This window comes from Phyllopteryx taeniolatus, chromosome 15, assembly GCF_024500385.1.
Source record: "Phyllopteryx taeniolatus isolate TA_2022b chromosome 15, UOR_Ptae_1.2, whole genome shotgun sequence".
NCBI classification, from domain to species: Eukaryota; Metazoa; Chordata; class Actinopteri; order Syngnathiformes; family Syngnathidae; genus Phyllopteryx; species Phyllopteryx taeniolatus.
In genome coordinates this window covers 18,500,003-18,515,394 of record NC_084516.1, presented here as the reverse complement: position 1 = coordinate 18,515,394, position 15,392 = coordinate 18,500,003, and the positions used below count along the sequence as shown (strand labels likewise).

General features: G+C 40.9%; 1 protein-coding gene across 8 annotated transcripts in view; it reads right to left on the bottom strand.

Annotated features, from left to right (window-relative positions):
- Nucleotides 1-14,397, bottom strand: part of LOC133465315 (transcription factor 4-like) — a 193,873-nt gene extending 179,476 nt beyond the window's left edge. For 2 of the 8 annotated variants that reach the window (XM_061748004.1, XM_061748010.1), the window contains exons 1-3: nt 13,436-14,391; nt 13,123-13,161; nt 10,764-10,836 (exon numbers count right to left, since the gene is read on the bottom strand). In XM_061748004.1, the coding sequence (XP_061603988.1) occupies nt 10,764-10,836; nt 13,123-13,161; nt 13,436-13,507 (184 nt within the window). In that variant the 5' untranslated portion in view covers nt 13,508-14,391. Of the gene's footprint in view, nt 1-10,763; nt 10,837-13,122; nt 13,162-13,435 lie in introns of all 8 variants that reach the window. The other 6 variants (XM_061748005.1, XM_061748007.1, XM_061748002.1 and 3 more) reach the window with 6 other exon arrangements.
- Nucleotides 14,398-15,392: the final 995 nt, after the last annotated feature.

Sequence of the window (15,392 nt, the reverse complement as noted above, 5' to 3'; positions counted from 1 at the left end):
TAAGAATTAGAAGAACTCTGACAATGAAGAGGATAAAGAGGCCTGTATATGGGGCACAAAATTAGAGAGTGTGAGGAGTCAGCTGCTCTGGCTAAATTATTTTTTCTTATATTTCTTTCATTTTTTTCTGATGTACAGTGGATGAGGTGTAAGATGTATTTAAGTTCACACGTACAAAGGTGGACGTACGGTAAAAAAAAACAATACATTGCCTTCAACAGGAGTAACTGTGCAAGGTCTTGCTGAGCACTAGTGTAATTACAAGCCAAGCTTTTTGACATTGACTGTCTCTATTTTCTAAGGACTTGGTGATTAGGCACTGAATGCGATTCTATGCTACTGCTTCCGTTTTGAGCTAACAGGTGCAAACCTGTCATGACGTCACATATTGGCTGCAGAGCGAGGAGGATGAAGAATGTTTACTGATGACATCTAGCCTTGCAGCTTTGCAGTTGCACTGAATACTTTGAAAGATAAAGATATAAAAGGGGCTGAGTGAGAGGTGTGTGCTATCAGATGACAAGAGGGGTTGAATTAAAGAAGGATGTGTGGCTAAGCAGAATAAAAGATCAAAAACACATTATGCCATTTTTAAAAAGCTACAAAAAGAAATTAGCTACAAACTGAATTTAAGGTACATTACCAGGACAGTGAAGTCACTGATGGTGTAGTGGTACACTCGCCTGCCTTTGGTGCGGGCAGCGTGGGTTCAGTTCCCACTCAGTGACGGTATGAATGTGAGTGCGAATGGTTGTCTGTGTCTATATGTGCCCTGCGACTGACTGGCGACCAGTTCAGGGTGTAGTCCGCCTTTCGCCCGAAGTCAGCTGGGATAGGCTCCTGCGCCCCGCGACCCTAACCAGGATAAGCGGTGTTGAAAATGGATGGATGGATGGATGGATGGATACCAGGACAGCACAAGTTTGAAATAGAAACAAAGGACAACATAGTTAACAAATTCGACAACGTAGTTAACAAATTCCCATTCACTTCCATAAATGACTGAAAAACGAAGTATGCATACCGGGTCAGAAACCCGAAACCCTAAATGCACGTGGGCCTATTTTCTGACGCGTTACTAGGAATTCCATGTGCGTTCCCGGCAGGACATACCCTGCTCCAATATTACTGGCTCCAGGACACGCCACGCTGCACTATGATTCGCTGCTGTATCCCGGTAAAACACGGCCTATTGCTTCCAGACGGGAAAAGAAGTATGTGACTTAAGTGTGGCAGCGTTAATTTGTTTCCCACTAACCTTAAGCCACCCTTATCCTAAACTTAACCCATCCTAAACCACCCTAGCCCTAAACCTAACCATAACAAACTTTGTTTTTATTTCGTACAAATGTGATACATTTTGGATGGTCGTCTGGTTACATCTGCATAGCCTGCCCTTCCCAGGAGCCAATCATGTTGCAGCGGGGTGTGTCTTGCCAGGAACGTGCATGGGATTCCAAATAATGCACAAAGTAGCCCTGTGGTCAGTTGTTTGGGAACATTGCTCACTGTCCAAGCTGCTCAGCCAAATATGGCTATTGGCAACAATAAGTCAGAAAAAATAATACAATATGAACGATCTTGAGGTGGATGTCATATTCAAGTTTGGAGATCGAGAAGTTTACTCGTAACATCGTGACAGTGTAATGGTGAAAATGTGTTTCTGACAGAAAGAAATGTCATTACCTATCATTACTATCACATTTATTTCCGTCCCAGAAAAAGTGTAGAAATGAAATGTGAAGTACGTTACACATCAGCAAGACATATTTACACTAAATTGTATGGACATCTATGCACTCAATTTCGGTGCCTGTCTTGCATCCCTAATCACTCTCCACAGTTAATGACGGGCTTGCGTATAAATCCGACATATTACCTACTGCAGGTGTCCAACAGATGCGTCTAAAAAAGGCACTTGTGACTCCAGAAAAAAAAAAGATGATGAAGACCAGCAATTAAAAACTGACAGTTTGTCTGACAGGAGACGTTTAGTCGTCTATTACAGAGTGCATCAGAAGGCAACAAAAAACACTGATGGTTGACACATATAGGATAGGACACACAAAAGTGACAAGTGAGTGTCACAGACCAAAGTGAACAAAAAAGAAGCTATTCTAAACTATAGCGGAACCCAACTAGTCTTAGCTGTGTGCCTTTGGGGAAAACATATGGAGTGCAACTCAGTAGTAAGTCGGTTTGCTGAAGCAATAGCTAACGTCAATCTCCAGAGCTTTGTCCAAAAAAACACATTTTTTTTTAAATCCCTGCCACAGACATGAACATTGAAATCTCTGTCATTATTAGCAGTCATTATTAGCATTTGAAAAGCAAATGGAGCTCATAATATTTGCCATTATAACTAAAAACGCCTATTAATTCTTAATCCGTACTTCAATTAAGAGGATGGCTGGGTGTTTTTGCCAGGGAAACAAGACAATTTAACAGCCTCAGCGACAAAGAGAGAAGGTAGGAGGGTGAGGTATTGAGCAACCGGCTTCTGCCTGCCACGTCTATTTTGAAAGCGATCATCCAGGATGAGTTTGAGTGACGGGCGGAACGGAGGCTGATTTGACTGAATAGAGACAAGAGGGTGGCGGTGGGGGCGTTGTTAACCACGTTGAAATGCATTATCTGTTTCGGTACAAGTGTATCAAATCAAACGTGAGAGGAGATATTATTAAAGCAAACCCCTTTTTATTCCTCTCAGCTGTAAACTGTGACTGACTAAGCTATACCAATTAAAGGAACAAAAATCCAACATGCCAACGCGGTTGTATCTACGGTTGCCTAAATTTCTCTGCAGATGTGTGAAGAAGCATATGCTACCGCAGGGGACGATTTAAAAATTAATTTTCCCCAAAAGATAAAATGGAAATAAAATGAATCTGCTCCATGAGTCCAAATTTCCCCACCAAAAACGTATAACGACTCTAAGGTAATCCATCCATCCATCTATCCATCCATTTTGTACTGCTTATCCTGTTCAGGCTCATGGCTCGGTACTTGCTTAGCGCATCATTGTCGAACTTTTGGGGTGTTTTTCGCTTTGATTTCTTTATTTTTGCATTTTGGTAGTTCCGTCTGGGTACAAGAAAAGCCAGCGTGGCAAGAGGGAGGGACTCACTGTAAACCTAAAGACTATTTGTGAGGATTATATCAACGGCGCACGCATTGCAAAGCTTACTCGCAAGTACAAAGTTTTTGTTGCTGCTGACATGGCCAAGGGAGTGACATATCTTCAAAAGCACCGAGAGAAACTTCTGGAACAAAAGCTGGTCCTCGTTTGGATCAATGAAAAACGGCGAACGGGTAAGAGCATTTCCGAGACTAGCATTTGCGATAAGGCGAGACTTTTTGTCAAGAAAAGAACCTGCAAGCCAAGAAGTCAAGGTCAAGTGGATTTCAGTTTTTATTCTTCATAATTGTAGCGACCTGATTGTTCAAGTTAAGGGGTTTTGTGATTTCCGACTGGCTGTGAATGCACCAGAGGAATTTGTGAGACTGTTTGGGTGCGTGTCGGCAGGGCGGTTGCATTTGAATCAGGACAATTCCGCTTGTTGATGTTGTTAACTCGGTTAGTAATGAGATGTTTGATTGATCACACCTTGTCATGTTCTATTTACAGTACTGTATAGCTTTGTATTGTGCTCAAAGTGAACAATCCTTTACTAAAATGAGGAATTTGGTCCAGGCTGAAACCAATTATTCATGTTTACATTATTTCTTATGGGAAAATGATGTTCAATTTACAAACCCCGTTCAAGAACCAATTATGTTTGTATGTTTGTAAACAGAGGTTCCACTATATTCGTGCGGTGTGTCCTACTCAGTCGACAACCACAACTGCCAAGTGTGCATGCTTATCCAAATGTGATGTTTTCTGTGCAATGAAGCAAATTTAACAGCCCAAGGATAAAATGCATGAAATGTTGTATGTTTAGTTCTACTCTCCCGCACATGTTTTACATGTTTTACATTACACCACACAAAAACGGAGGAGATGCGTCATAGTGATGGAGCTGCTTCATCTTACGTCTGGCTTGCTAAACGGCACCTCGCCAACAACCAGTCTCAGTTACCATATTTCCTCATCGGCAATGGGATCTTAACCTTGAACACACACAGAGACAAATTCCTTTCAGAGTGAGCTACTGCTGTCTACACAGGTCCAATTGAGATCATTTGGAAAAAAGCTTTCACATCCAGTGTAGTTTCGATTTATTTAATCTTTCATATATATCTATTTGGGCTCTTCATTTATGCTTTCCTTCATCTTGTTTTTTTTTTATGATGTATTTCATGCTGAGTCTTTCCTTCAGCTTTACCTCCTGCTTTTCCACCAACACATTTAGTACACGGGCACATACACACGTACGCACAATTTTGTGAAATCTCCTCAAATCTCTCATTTACACACTTTCACACTCACACACCTCAGTCCCCTTCCAACACTGTTGACAGGGAAACAAACGGCACATCTGAGGGGTTCGAACGGTGTTGGCGGGTGGTGGGGGGGGGGTTACACCGAAAGCAGCCAAGACCTGAAATAGACGAGTGGCGGTGGTGACAAGCACAGTGGAGCTGCTCTCTGAACGGCTTCATCCAGGAGGAGATTAGGAACACACACAGAGTTTGACGTGTGCATTATCTTTCCAGGGATGATCCCAAAATAAACAACAACGAGGCAAAATCTCCCAATAATTAAAATAGTTAATCCACTTCCTGCTTGCTGATGACCGTGGGCTGAGGATGTCATGTGGGACTTTGCGTACAGTATAAAGGTGAATTGATTTCCCAAAATATGAGGACTTAGCATCCACTAAGCTGTAAGAACCCTAGACAAATATTTATAGTTTTGTTGCAAGTGTCCAAAATACATCTTTAACAGATCTAATAATGTAAATTTCTTTGACGTGTTCCCTTACATTTGCTTTGTATGCTTTGTTTTTCAGTATTTCTGTTGATATGGTTTCCATGACAAGTGTCTGACACCTCCACACAGTTCTTCTGGCAAAATATATAGGAAATACATTTGGTAGCTGTCAATTACTGTTGTATAGTGCTTGTATTTAAAAAGTAGGAACTAGACAACAGTCAGGAAGTGCAAACCCCCATCATGACAACTCTAGAACTGTTTGTGTTCTGAATCACCCATGCACATGATTCGAATCTTCGTACTGAAACCCGCTGGTTGCTGCTAAGTCCACAGATCGAGTTAACGGACTCACGGAGCGACAACACATTCAGATGATTTCATTCACCGACTCAAGTCAGCAGTCTTAGTGTATCAGAAACACTGCAGACTCGGTTCGTCGGTGAAGTAATGTAATAAATAATTGGATGAACGCACGTCTGATACATTTTATGCACATGCTATGATGTGATCTACATTTTTTTTAAGTTTGGTTTGTGATGTATACATAGCAATAAATATAAATACAGCAAAACCTCACTATTCTTGGGGGATACGGACCGAGGATTGTCGCGACTAGCAAAAGAACTGCAAGTAATTGACTCCCCCCCTAAAAATTTTTATTATTGTCTTTATAAATAGTTTCAACCCAAAATATGTGACAACAATGAGCCTAAAACACTTTAATCATTTCAAACTCATCTTACATTAGCCTTAAAATGAAATTGAATTGCAAGGATGTCACCATCGCAACCCATCAAAATAGCATCATCAAAGTGTCAAGCAATAATGACAGCTTGAGCTTTTGAATAGCCTAGCAAAGCAAAAACATACTCATGTGGCAGAAACTCTTCGTAACTTCCGCTAATAACCACGGCCAACTTAGCTCCTGCTCGACATGCAAAGATCTTGCTATAAATCAGTCGAGATGTACAGTATCACTTGAACATACTTTCTTGACACCAATTGCTACTTTCCTATTAGTCAGGGCTTTATCGCTATCTTAGAGCATTAGAGAAAGAACTCGTGAAATGCAAATGTCATTTTGAGCAACTAGCTGTGAATAGGTTTTTGTATATTTTCTAATTTGGATATTTTGAACTTTTGTTGTATTTCAATCCAACAGCTCTACTCAAACGATAGCGGAAGGAAAATACTCTTCATGTAATGATTTAGCCCCATGCTAGGAGGTCAAACTACAGAGCAGCATATTTTCTAAAACTTGTCCCAAATCTAAACCAAAGTCATGACTGCTGAGCAGAACTAAACATACAATGTGAGGACCGGGTTCAGTGTCAGCATGTCCGAGCCTCTGGCCTCATCCCTTCCTTTGGAAACTGCTGCTCTCATGGCTGTGTGGGTCTATAGAGTTCTAATTAGCTGCATTCACAAACAGCGCCGGGCTCATCAAAATGCCGAGGCCTGCAGAAAGCCACAGCAGGGGTGAGCAGAATGTGTGTGCGTGATGAATCTTGTACATGTGGGTGGAAAAAAAGTGATTTTGTGTGTGTACTTTCAAATTTGTGTGACAGTGCTGGGTGTTTGCTTTTTATTTTGTGCATGAAGATAATTCCAAAGTGAAGATAGACACGGAATAGCAAACCAAAGCATAACAGCTGCTGAAAATGCAACCAAAACTGGGTCCTTTTCCCCCCAAACTCATCAAATTTGTTGTCTTGCATCACATTTGCATGTGCGGCACGGGAGCAAACCACACCAAGGCACACAAACAAGCAGTAAACAAAGAGGACGTCTGCAATGTGCTGTTTTTAGGAAAATAACAAAATGGCTCAGGAACAGGAGCAGGATCGACAGAAATGACCTCGGAGCTTGTCTGCAAAAACCCTGCAGGAAAGATTTCAACCACACCGATTCCTTCTGCTCGGATGATTGCGGATTCCCCTTCCCTCAATATGGCACAGGACATTATGCTACATGTACATGGCGCTAATTAGGCTGGTTTATATAATATTGTATAAGGTGTTTCGTGCAGGGCAAAAAGGGTACAAGGGTACACGCCAACTCGCATACATGCCATCTGTTTATAAATAAATAAAAAGCACTGTAAACTTCTTTGAGTGGTCATCCGCTGTCTACCGCTGTCATCCAACCCTTCATAACGTTGTCAATCATCACCGTGCTCTGCATACAGTACGTCTCGTTACAGCAATTAACTTCAAGAATAGTGAGTCATGTTAAAGCAGCAAAAGTAAATAATTTCCAGCAATACTATAATTTGCGAATAAGAATACTTCAGAAAATGATTAGTTTATTCATTACTTTTTGTGCAAAATTCCTTTGCAAGCGGGCTCATACTGATGTTGTACCAACTGTCTGACTAACTCACTGACTTAACAACCAACTGACACAGTGTTCCAAATATTATGCACAAAGGTTTAATAGAAAATTGGCCTAATTGGACATTTATCTACATGATGTTATTTTTTTTATTTCAACTAAATGAAATGCTGTAATCTCAAATGAACAACCATTAAATATTAAACAGAAGTCAGTAAAAGTCAAGTTAGGTGACCAGCATTACAAATTGGATTATGCAAACTTTTGGAGAACAGGAATCATTTTCAACCCTCCTTATGGAACAAATTATAACTTGATGCTTTTTAATTGCCTCGAAGACACAATCCACAATATAGTAACCACAAGTTAGCTGATTTACGATGTCACATTTTATGACTTACATGTGACACTGCAAGTCTCTGATTGATGTTGAGTATTGGTGGAGCAAATTGTAAAAAATAAAATACACCCACACATATATATCATATTATCCTCACAAGGGTTGCAGGCGTGCTGGAGCCTATCCCAGCTATCTTCGGGCGAGAGGCGGGGTACACCCTGAACTGGTCGCCAGCCAATCGCAGGGCACATGGAAGCAAAAAACCATTCGCGCACACATTCACGCCTAAGGCCAATTCACAGTCTCCAATCAGCGTACCACGCAAGTTTTGGGGATGTGCGAGGAAACCGGAGTGCCCGGAGAAAACCCACGCAGGCACGGGGAAAACATGCAAACTCCACACAGGCGGGGCCGGGACTTGAACCCCGGTCCTCAAAACCGTGAGGCAGATGTGCTAACCAGGCAGATGTGCTAACCAGTCGTCCTCCGTGCCACCTCACACACACACACACACACACGCACACACACGCACACACGCACACACACACATATACGATATATATATATATATATATATATATATATATATATATATATATATATACATATGTGTGTGTTTGTGTATCTGTGTATGTAATTATATATCGTATGTGTATGTGTGTGTGTTTGTGTGTGATATTATATATACATACATTATATCAGTGTGCACAAGACATGTCTAATCCATCAATGAAAACATTTGTATAAGGCCCTAATACGCTCACTGACTGCCTCGAGAAATCCATGCACGGATGTTAGCATGTTGTGTTGCCTTTGTGCATCCAGGTGCAAATGAATTCACATGCTTTAAGACCAGACACAACGAGAATATGTTCGCAATATAAATACAATCCTAGGTAAACAATTGTACGTCTCACCCTCTTCGTGAAGCCGTGGTTGAATTGAGCAAATTTAGTGAGGTACCGTGGACCCTCTGTTTTCGTATGCACTAGATTTCGTGCGATTTATTTTGTCCTGCTTGTTTCATCAAACTTTTGTCCCAGGTTTTGTACATACGCTTAGTTTTTGTACCAAAACTCAACTTGGCCACTCATTTCCTAGAATCGAGCGCCCACACAAAGCATCCCGTGCACATGCGTAACTTTGTTTGAGTGTTCTCTCGTTGAATGAGCAACATCCTTCATGTTCATCCGAAGCATTTCAAAAGATTTTCATGCTTGTTTATCGAGTGCAACTGCTAAATAGGTAACCATGTGGCCAAAGAAAGTTCAGAGTGCCAGGGCTTAGATAAACAGGCTAGAAACACGATGCAATTCAGGAAATAACTCGTAGCAATTTACGAAAATGGCCTACGCATAGTCAATCTCACCAAGATGTACACATCGCTGAGCGATTTTTTTTTTTTTTTTTTTTGCGCAACAGAAGTTCAGTGCCTCCCAAAATGATCCTTGTGCTAGGAAAAATAAAGGGAAGTAACCCTAGATAAGCAGGGCTTCTACTTCCAAACAATGACCTCTCCTCTCTCTCCCTTCCTCGCCATCTTCCATACGCCAACAACAGTCTTTAATAAAGGTAAAACAAAAAGTCGCAAGGCACATACTTTATTGACGAACAAGCATTCTTAAAGCATGTTATACTGTTGTTGTTTTTTGGGGGGAAAGTAGAAGGAAGATAGAGTACCCGAAGTAAGAAATAAGAAATAAGAAATATGGACTTGACCGGATCTACTTCTTGGTACAGAAAGGAATTGAATGTAAAGCATACTGCAGCTCTTGTTCTTCTGCATCTAAGCAGCTGTTCAGGAGGTATTGTCGGCAGCGACAGGGACAATCAGCACTTTTATTGTACTGATCTCAGCATCTGAACTGTTTAAAGCAAGCTAAACATATTACGCACAACTCTCAATTGGTAATATGCTGGCTACATCCTGAATTAGTAAATGATAGAGATAATATCGAATGTTTATTGCCTGCCACTCGCAGAGTGACAGCATGAATGAGCAAGTGGCTCAGTGTGAACGGTGTATCACTTGCACACATAAGGAGCATCAAAAAGTTGAGCGCTACAGTGCACCTGACTCACCTACTGCATGATGACAAAATGTATAAATGGAAGACAAGGAATTAACCACTTTTTACTCAAAAGCCAAATAGGATTAAGCGAATAAATTACACACTGTGCTGGAATTATCTCATTAATGTCAATCACACTCGCACAATGTTCCCTGACAAACTTACCAACTCACAGCCTGACTCGAAAGTCAAAAACGCAGTTTTGCTTCGCAAACCGAATGTTCACTTTCAGTGCTAGCATGTTTCACTACAGTTTGACACCACAAGGTCCACACTGTATGGAACCACAGTGAGCTAATCCTCACTGTACAGTCACAGGCAGGAAAGAGTGACATCACCAAATCAGAAAAACAGGATGTCTCTCTCAGGAATGAACGTGAACAGCTGAAAACCAAAGTGATCCTTCAAATTGTAAAAACCGACATAATATCACCATATTACATTTAGTATGTACTATACTAATTATCTGGAATTAAAGCGCCTGTGGTTTTTCAGTGGATTTGAATGTATACAATCTAATAAAATCCAATACAAAAGGAGTGTAAGAAACACTTCTAAGTATGACGCAGTTCAGTACGCCACTGTAAAATACCACAATAATAAAATAAACAGCTGTGTGACAGTATCATTCAAAGCTGAAACTCAAGCGCTTGAATTGAATCTTATTGGAGTGAGCAAGTGAGAATGAATTGACCAGTTAGTGTCTATCTAATATCGTGGATACAATTTTAGAAATGCTTCAGTACAATGCAGTGCGTCAGCACAATGGCAAACAATGTAATACACGTATTTGCAAATTAAATCCTCAGCTCCTGTACTGGATCTAATCAGATTGTGCAAGTGACCCCGAAGTCGTAGCTGCTCAATTCCACTCGTGAACCCTATTAGTATTTCCTTAAGTGTAGTTTTAATAGCCGCATATAATCAGGAGACATTGATGCGTGGAATATCATGTATAAATTAAAAATAAAAAAAAATAACTACAATGCGAAATATCCTTCCCCCAAAACTTACATATGCAGAACGTGGTTACCCACACAGAACAAAAGTAAAGCAGCAGTAAACAGGTGTATGGGAGCATTTTAAATTGAGAGAAAAACATACAGCTCATTGAAAGAAAAGAAAAAAGATGACATACTTGAGCCGGAGAAATGTCCACTCCCCAGGGAGGTCGGTCCATTCTTTCCACTGCTAACAGGAGGGGAAAACATCTACAAGACAAATAGAGCACACATTACCTCCAAGAGCACAGAGGCTCCAATAAGAGCACGCAGAAAATGACTCTAGCTACATATGAAAAGCTTCATTCCAATACACCGGGGAGACATTTGGCTGGAAAAAGTGGATCAGGCCTTGCCTCAAAATGTAAAGGTGACAGCTGCTTTTTAAGAAGTAAACATATATATTTTTTTTTTTCTGACAAGAACTGAATTACAAGGGCTACATGTTTACAACGGTAACAAATGAGCACCCTACTTGCCTGTTCTAAAACTTGAAATGGAAAGTTATTAATCTGCAGTTCACTATCAGTTTCACTTCTGTGATTTGTTATTTTATTTATTTGTATTTAGGAATGAAACCTTTGAAATTTTTCTAATATCTGACTTGAAGGTAATCTACAGTAAGTGATCACTACATGCATATTGAAGCTGAAATCGACTCCGACTATGTTACAAGCTGTCTCATTACACCAGTGACTATGAGCCTTCACCATATTACAGATCATGTGACCCCCAATACATAATCTGTGTGGAGCATCAGGCCGAAGTGAGCGCTATCTCAGCGTCAAACTTTCACATGCACCATGAGGTATTTTCTGATTATTATTATAAATTGAAAGTCATGAGATGAGACAGATATGGACAGTGATTGATAAGATTAACGTTGACATGTTGACATTGTGCCTCCGATTGGGCCCGAGGTGTCGGCGACGGAGGTCGCGCCGGTGTTCGATGACCCACAGAGCTGCGATGAATTCTTTTTATTAGCGGATCTATCGCTTGTCAAAAGAAGCACTTTGAGTACTTTATCCGCTGGTGGGCGTTCACAGACCTACGATCGCATAAATTAATGTCCGGCCTGCTTTAATGGTCCTAGGAGGAGAAACATCGGTGGGCTTTGGCGCTCTATTTGGTCAAAATGCTTGTTTATTCATATATTCATATTTTCAATGAGTCAACCATGAGGACAACCCACATTACTCAAAAAAATATCAAATATAACTTTTCATTTTCAATTATTCTAATGGGCAGAGGCCTGAAAGTGTGTGTACGGTGTAATTTGTAATTTGTGAAGCATTATACAGCACAAATGTAAGAATAAATCTGCTGTGCTTACGTACATTTGTGTTTGACAATATTATTGTTCAGTCTTACATTTGTAATAATACATTTTATGCATGACTGTAATTTTCAGACCATTTATCTGACACTTGAATAATAACTTGACTAATATCGTGTATAATCCTTTGTGCAATACAGTGTCTTGTGATAATGGCAGCACATCCTATTACAATTAATCATCAATTGTTGTTTTTGTTTTCATGACTTACTTTGCGATGTTGAACATCTCACAATAACAGTCCCATAGGACACAAAAAAAAAAAAAAAAAAAAAAAAACTACATTTGAGCCACAGCCTCTATAAAGTAGCAGTCTTCCGCCTGCTTATTTAACATTGACAAGCAATGCGGTTCAGCGTGTGTGTTACATTTGACGGCTTTGAAATTGAAAATATAGTCTGGCATCCCATAATAGTTTTTATGCATGAATATCCCGTCGGGGGAATTTTATGAAGATCTACCTGTTTAACTGATTTAATAAGGTAAACTATGGAAATATATTACTTTCTTATGACATTTGCATTGTTGTGCTCATTAAGGGGTAATTTTGAAAGGGTGCATTTATTTTCTTCTGTTCAAGGATTTCTGCACATGCAAGCACCACTGCCCTTTTTTGCACCTTCTAATCCGACATATCTTCTTTTCATACCAGGATTAATGAGAATCCGTTTATTTTCCTCATAGAGGGCTGTATCTATTTCCCCCCCCCCCCCCCCCCCCCCCCCCGCCCCTCATCCCCCTCCTCCTCTTGTGACCAAACTTGCTCCCAGAGGGAGGTAGAGGCACAGAAAACATGGCCGAGAGCATTGAACACTATTTCCTGTCCCTCAAGTTCACACCACAGGCTTTTATTCCAAGGGAACTGGTGGTGGGGGGTGGGTGGGGTGGGGTGGGGGCTCCATTTAAAGCGGGATTATAACTTTGCGCTTGCAACACTGAATGCTGCACGAGCGGGACATGTGCAACACGCAGGTTCATGCTCAAAAAGTCTTTTTTTTATTATTTTTTTTTATGCATTTGAACGATTGCGTACACTGTGAATGTGGCACTCATTGTAATTGAAAATGTACACAAAAAGAAAACAAAAAAACATTTTTTGTCATAGGCAAAAGGCTACACATAAAGCGGGAAGAAGGATTTAAAATGAGATATACTACCATTGATGATGGGAACATTTTCAAATCGCTGTTTCGCATCTATAAGACAACAAAATTACTAATGCAGCATCACAAATATCTACACATCCCAACAACAACAAAAGACATCACAAATATGCACTCACTTTTTAAGTTAACTCTAAATAAACACACACTTTGTCCAGTTCAAAGAAAGATATGCAGTGTATGCGCCTTGTAACTTGTGAATTTAAAATGTAAACAGTGAAAGCCTAACAGGACGTGCTTCATTTATCTCCAGCCTCTCCTATCATCACACTCATTTGTTCCAAACAATAATAAATAACGTTCTTACCGCGCTGAAATCCAGTAAGTCACTCAGTTCCTTGTCGGTGCCCAAAGCTGCCATCCGCTGTTGATGATGCATTTTAGCAAAATCGCACGGGCCCTAAAACATGGACACAAACGGAGAAATAGATGGACAGACAGATAGATACAACTGTATCTGGATGGCGATATAGATGAGGAGAAAGGAGGAAAGACCTCTTTCGCTTTTTCCTTTTTTTTTCTCCTTTTTTTTTTTTTTTTTTTTACGCGCAGCTCCGCTCCTCTCCGGGTCTTCGCTCGCCACAGCCAAAATAAATCCAGTAAAACAAGCTCAAAGCCTCGATCGACACGTCTAATTTCCTCTCATCCTCAGCGGGGAAGCGAGCGGAGGAGCCGGTTTCAAGTCGTTGGACACCGCCCCCCCCCCCCCTCCAAAAAAAGAAGAAGAAGAAGAAGAAAAATGAAAAAAAAGAAGAAGTGACAGAAAGGACTGTTTTTGGTGTGTGTGTTTTCTCTCGCCCTCCAGCCAAGGAAGTCCGAGCTCTCCGCCTCCAGACGCAGTTCGAGCGCCTCGGTTCGACTGTCAGCCTCGAACAAATTATTCCAATAAATAAATAAAGCGACTAAAACACCTTCGCAAGCCTGCCGGGGGAGAAGCACGGAGAACGACTTTTCACTTGGCGCGCGTGTGTGTGCGTGTGTGCGCACGCGCGCGCGCGCGTGTGTGTGCGTGTGTGTGTGTGTGTGTGTGCGAGTCAAGAGGGAGAGTCCGGGCGGAGTGTGTGCTTCTGGTGGCCGGGTGAGGGCTCCCTCCGCTCGGCTGCGGGTGCTGCAGATGCCCGGGCGCTCGGCGCGGTTCCCATGCGCGTGCGGGCAGCGCAGCCTCGGTCGCTGTGATTCGCGTGGCGGTGCGGCCACCTAGCTTACGTCCTCGTCTAACGCCATCGCGCCGAACTGCTTGCTGCGACCGTAGGCACGCACTGACAATCTGCAAGGGGGGCAACAGCAACAACAACAACAACAACAACAAAAAAACCAAAAAGTCTCGTTGGCCACCTAAACGAGCCAGCCACGTTTGGTTCTTTGCTTGAGAGAAAATGAAATGACATAAGCATAATCATTTGTGCTTTTCGTGCAGTGCCTGACATTTTTCATGTAGGTGATTGCTATTACACACAATGCCTGACATGGATGTCAGGGGGTCACAAACCAGATTAGACGTGGCAAAAGTCTTCAAATTTCATTTATTAAACAAGCAGTATATTATTATATTATATCATATTTTTTTCAAATAAATCATTGTTATTTTTGAGAAACTGCTACATCACAGCTTTCCGTTAAGTTTGCTGCAGCAATACAGCTGTTGGGATTTTTCACGAATTTTTGGGTGGTCTCCGGCCCTGTATTCCACCCGAATATTTCCACCACTTCAGTGGGGCAGCTGAAAACCGGATCCACATTCAGAATCAAAATAAAAACAATGTGCAGTAAACTGGCAATTTTTTTAAGCAGTCCCTTAATGTGATGTTGACACAAAGCAGAAAGTGGAGCAAAGCATTTTTGCTTCTGAAATTGAATTTCACTGAGGTGCTATCAAGAGAATTGTTGCTATTTTTCTAGTTGCAAAATAGCGTCTTTGCATCTTTGCATATCTAGAATATCAGTGATTTTCAAAGTATGGTACGAGTACCATTAGTGGTATGCAAGCACCCTCTAGTGGTACACGAAAGAAGCACTGCCTAAATGCAGTTCAGTTTTATTTAACTTTAATTTCAAAACATTTACATTTAATGTTTAAGAACTGTTTCTTTGACAACCATTATTTGGTTATCATTTTTATTTAACTTTTATGTGCAATACATTTTAATGGAATCATTAATTGCAGTTTTTTACTTTTCTATATTTAAGCACAGTTATTGTTCAAACTGAATAATGTCCAAATATATTTACAATATTAGATATAGTTTTTTAGGAATAAAACCTCA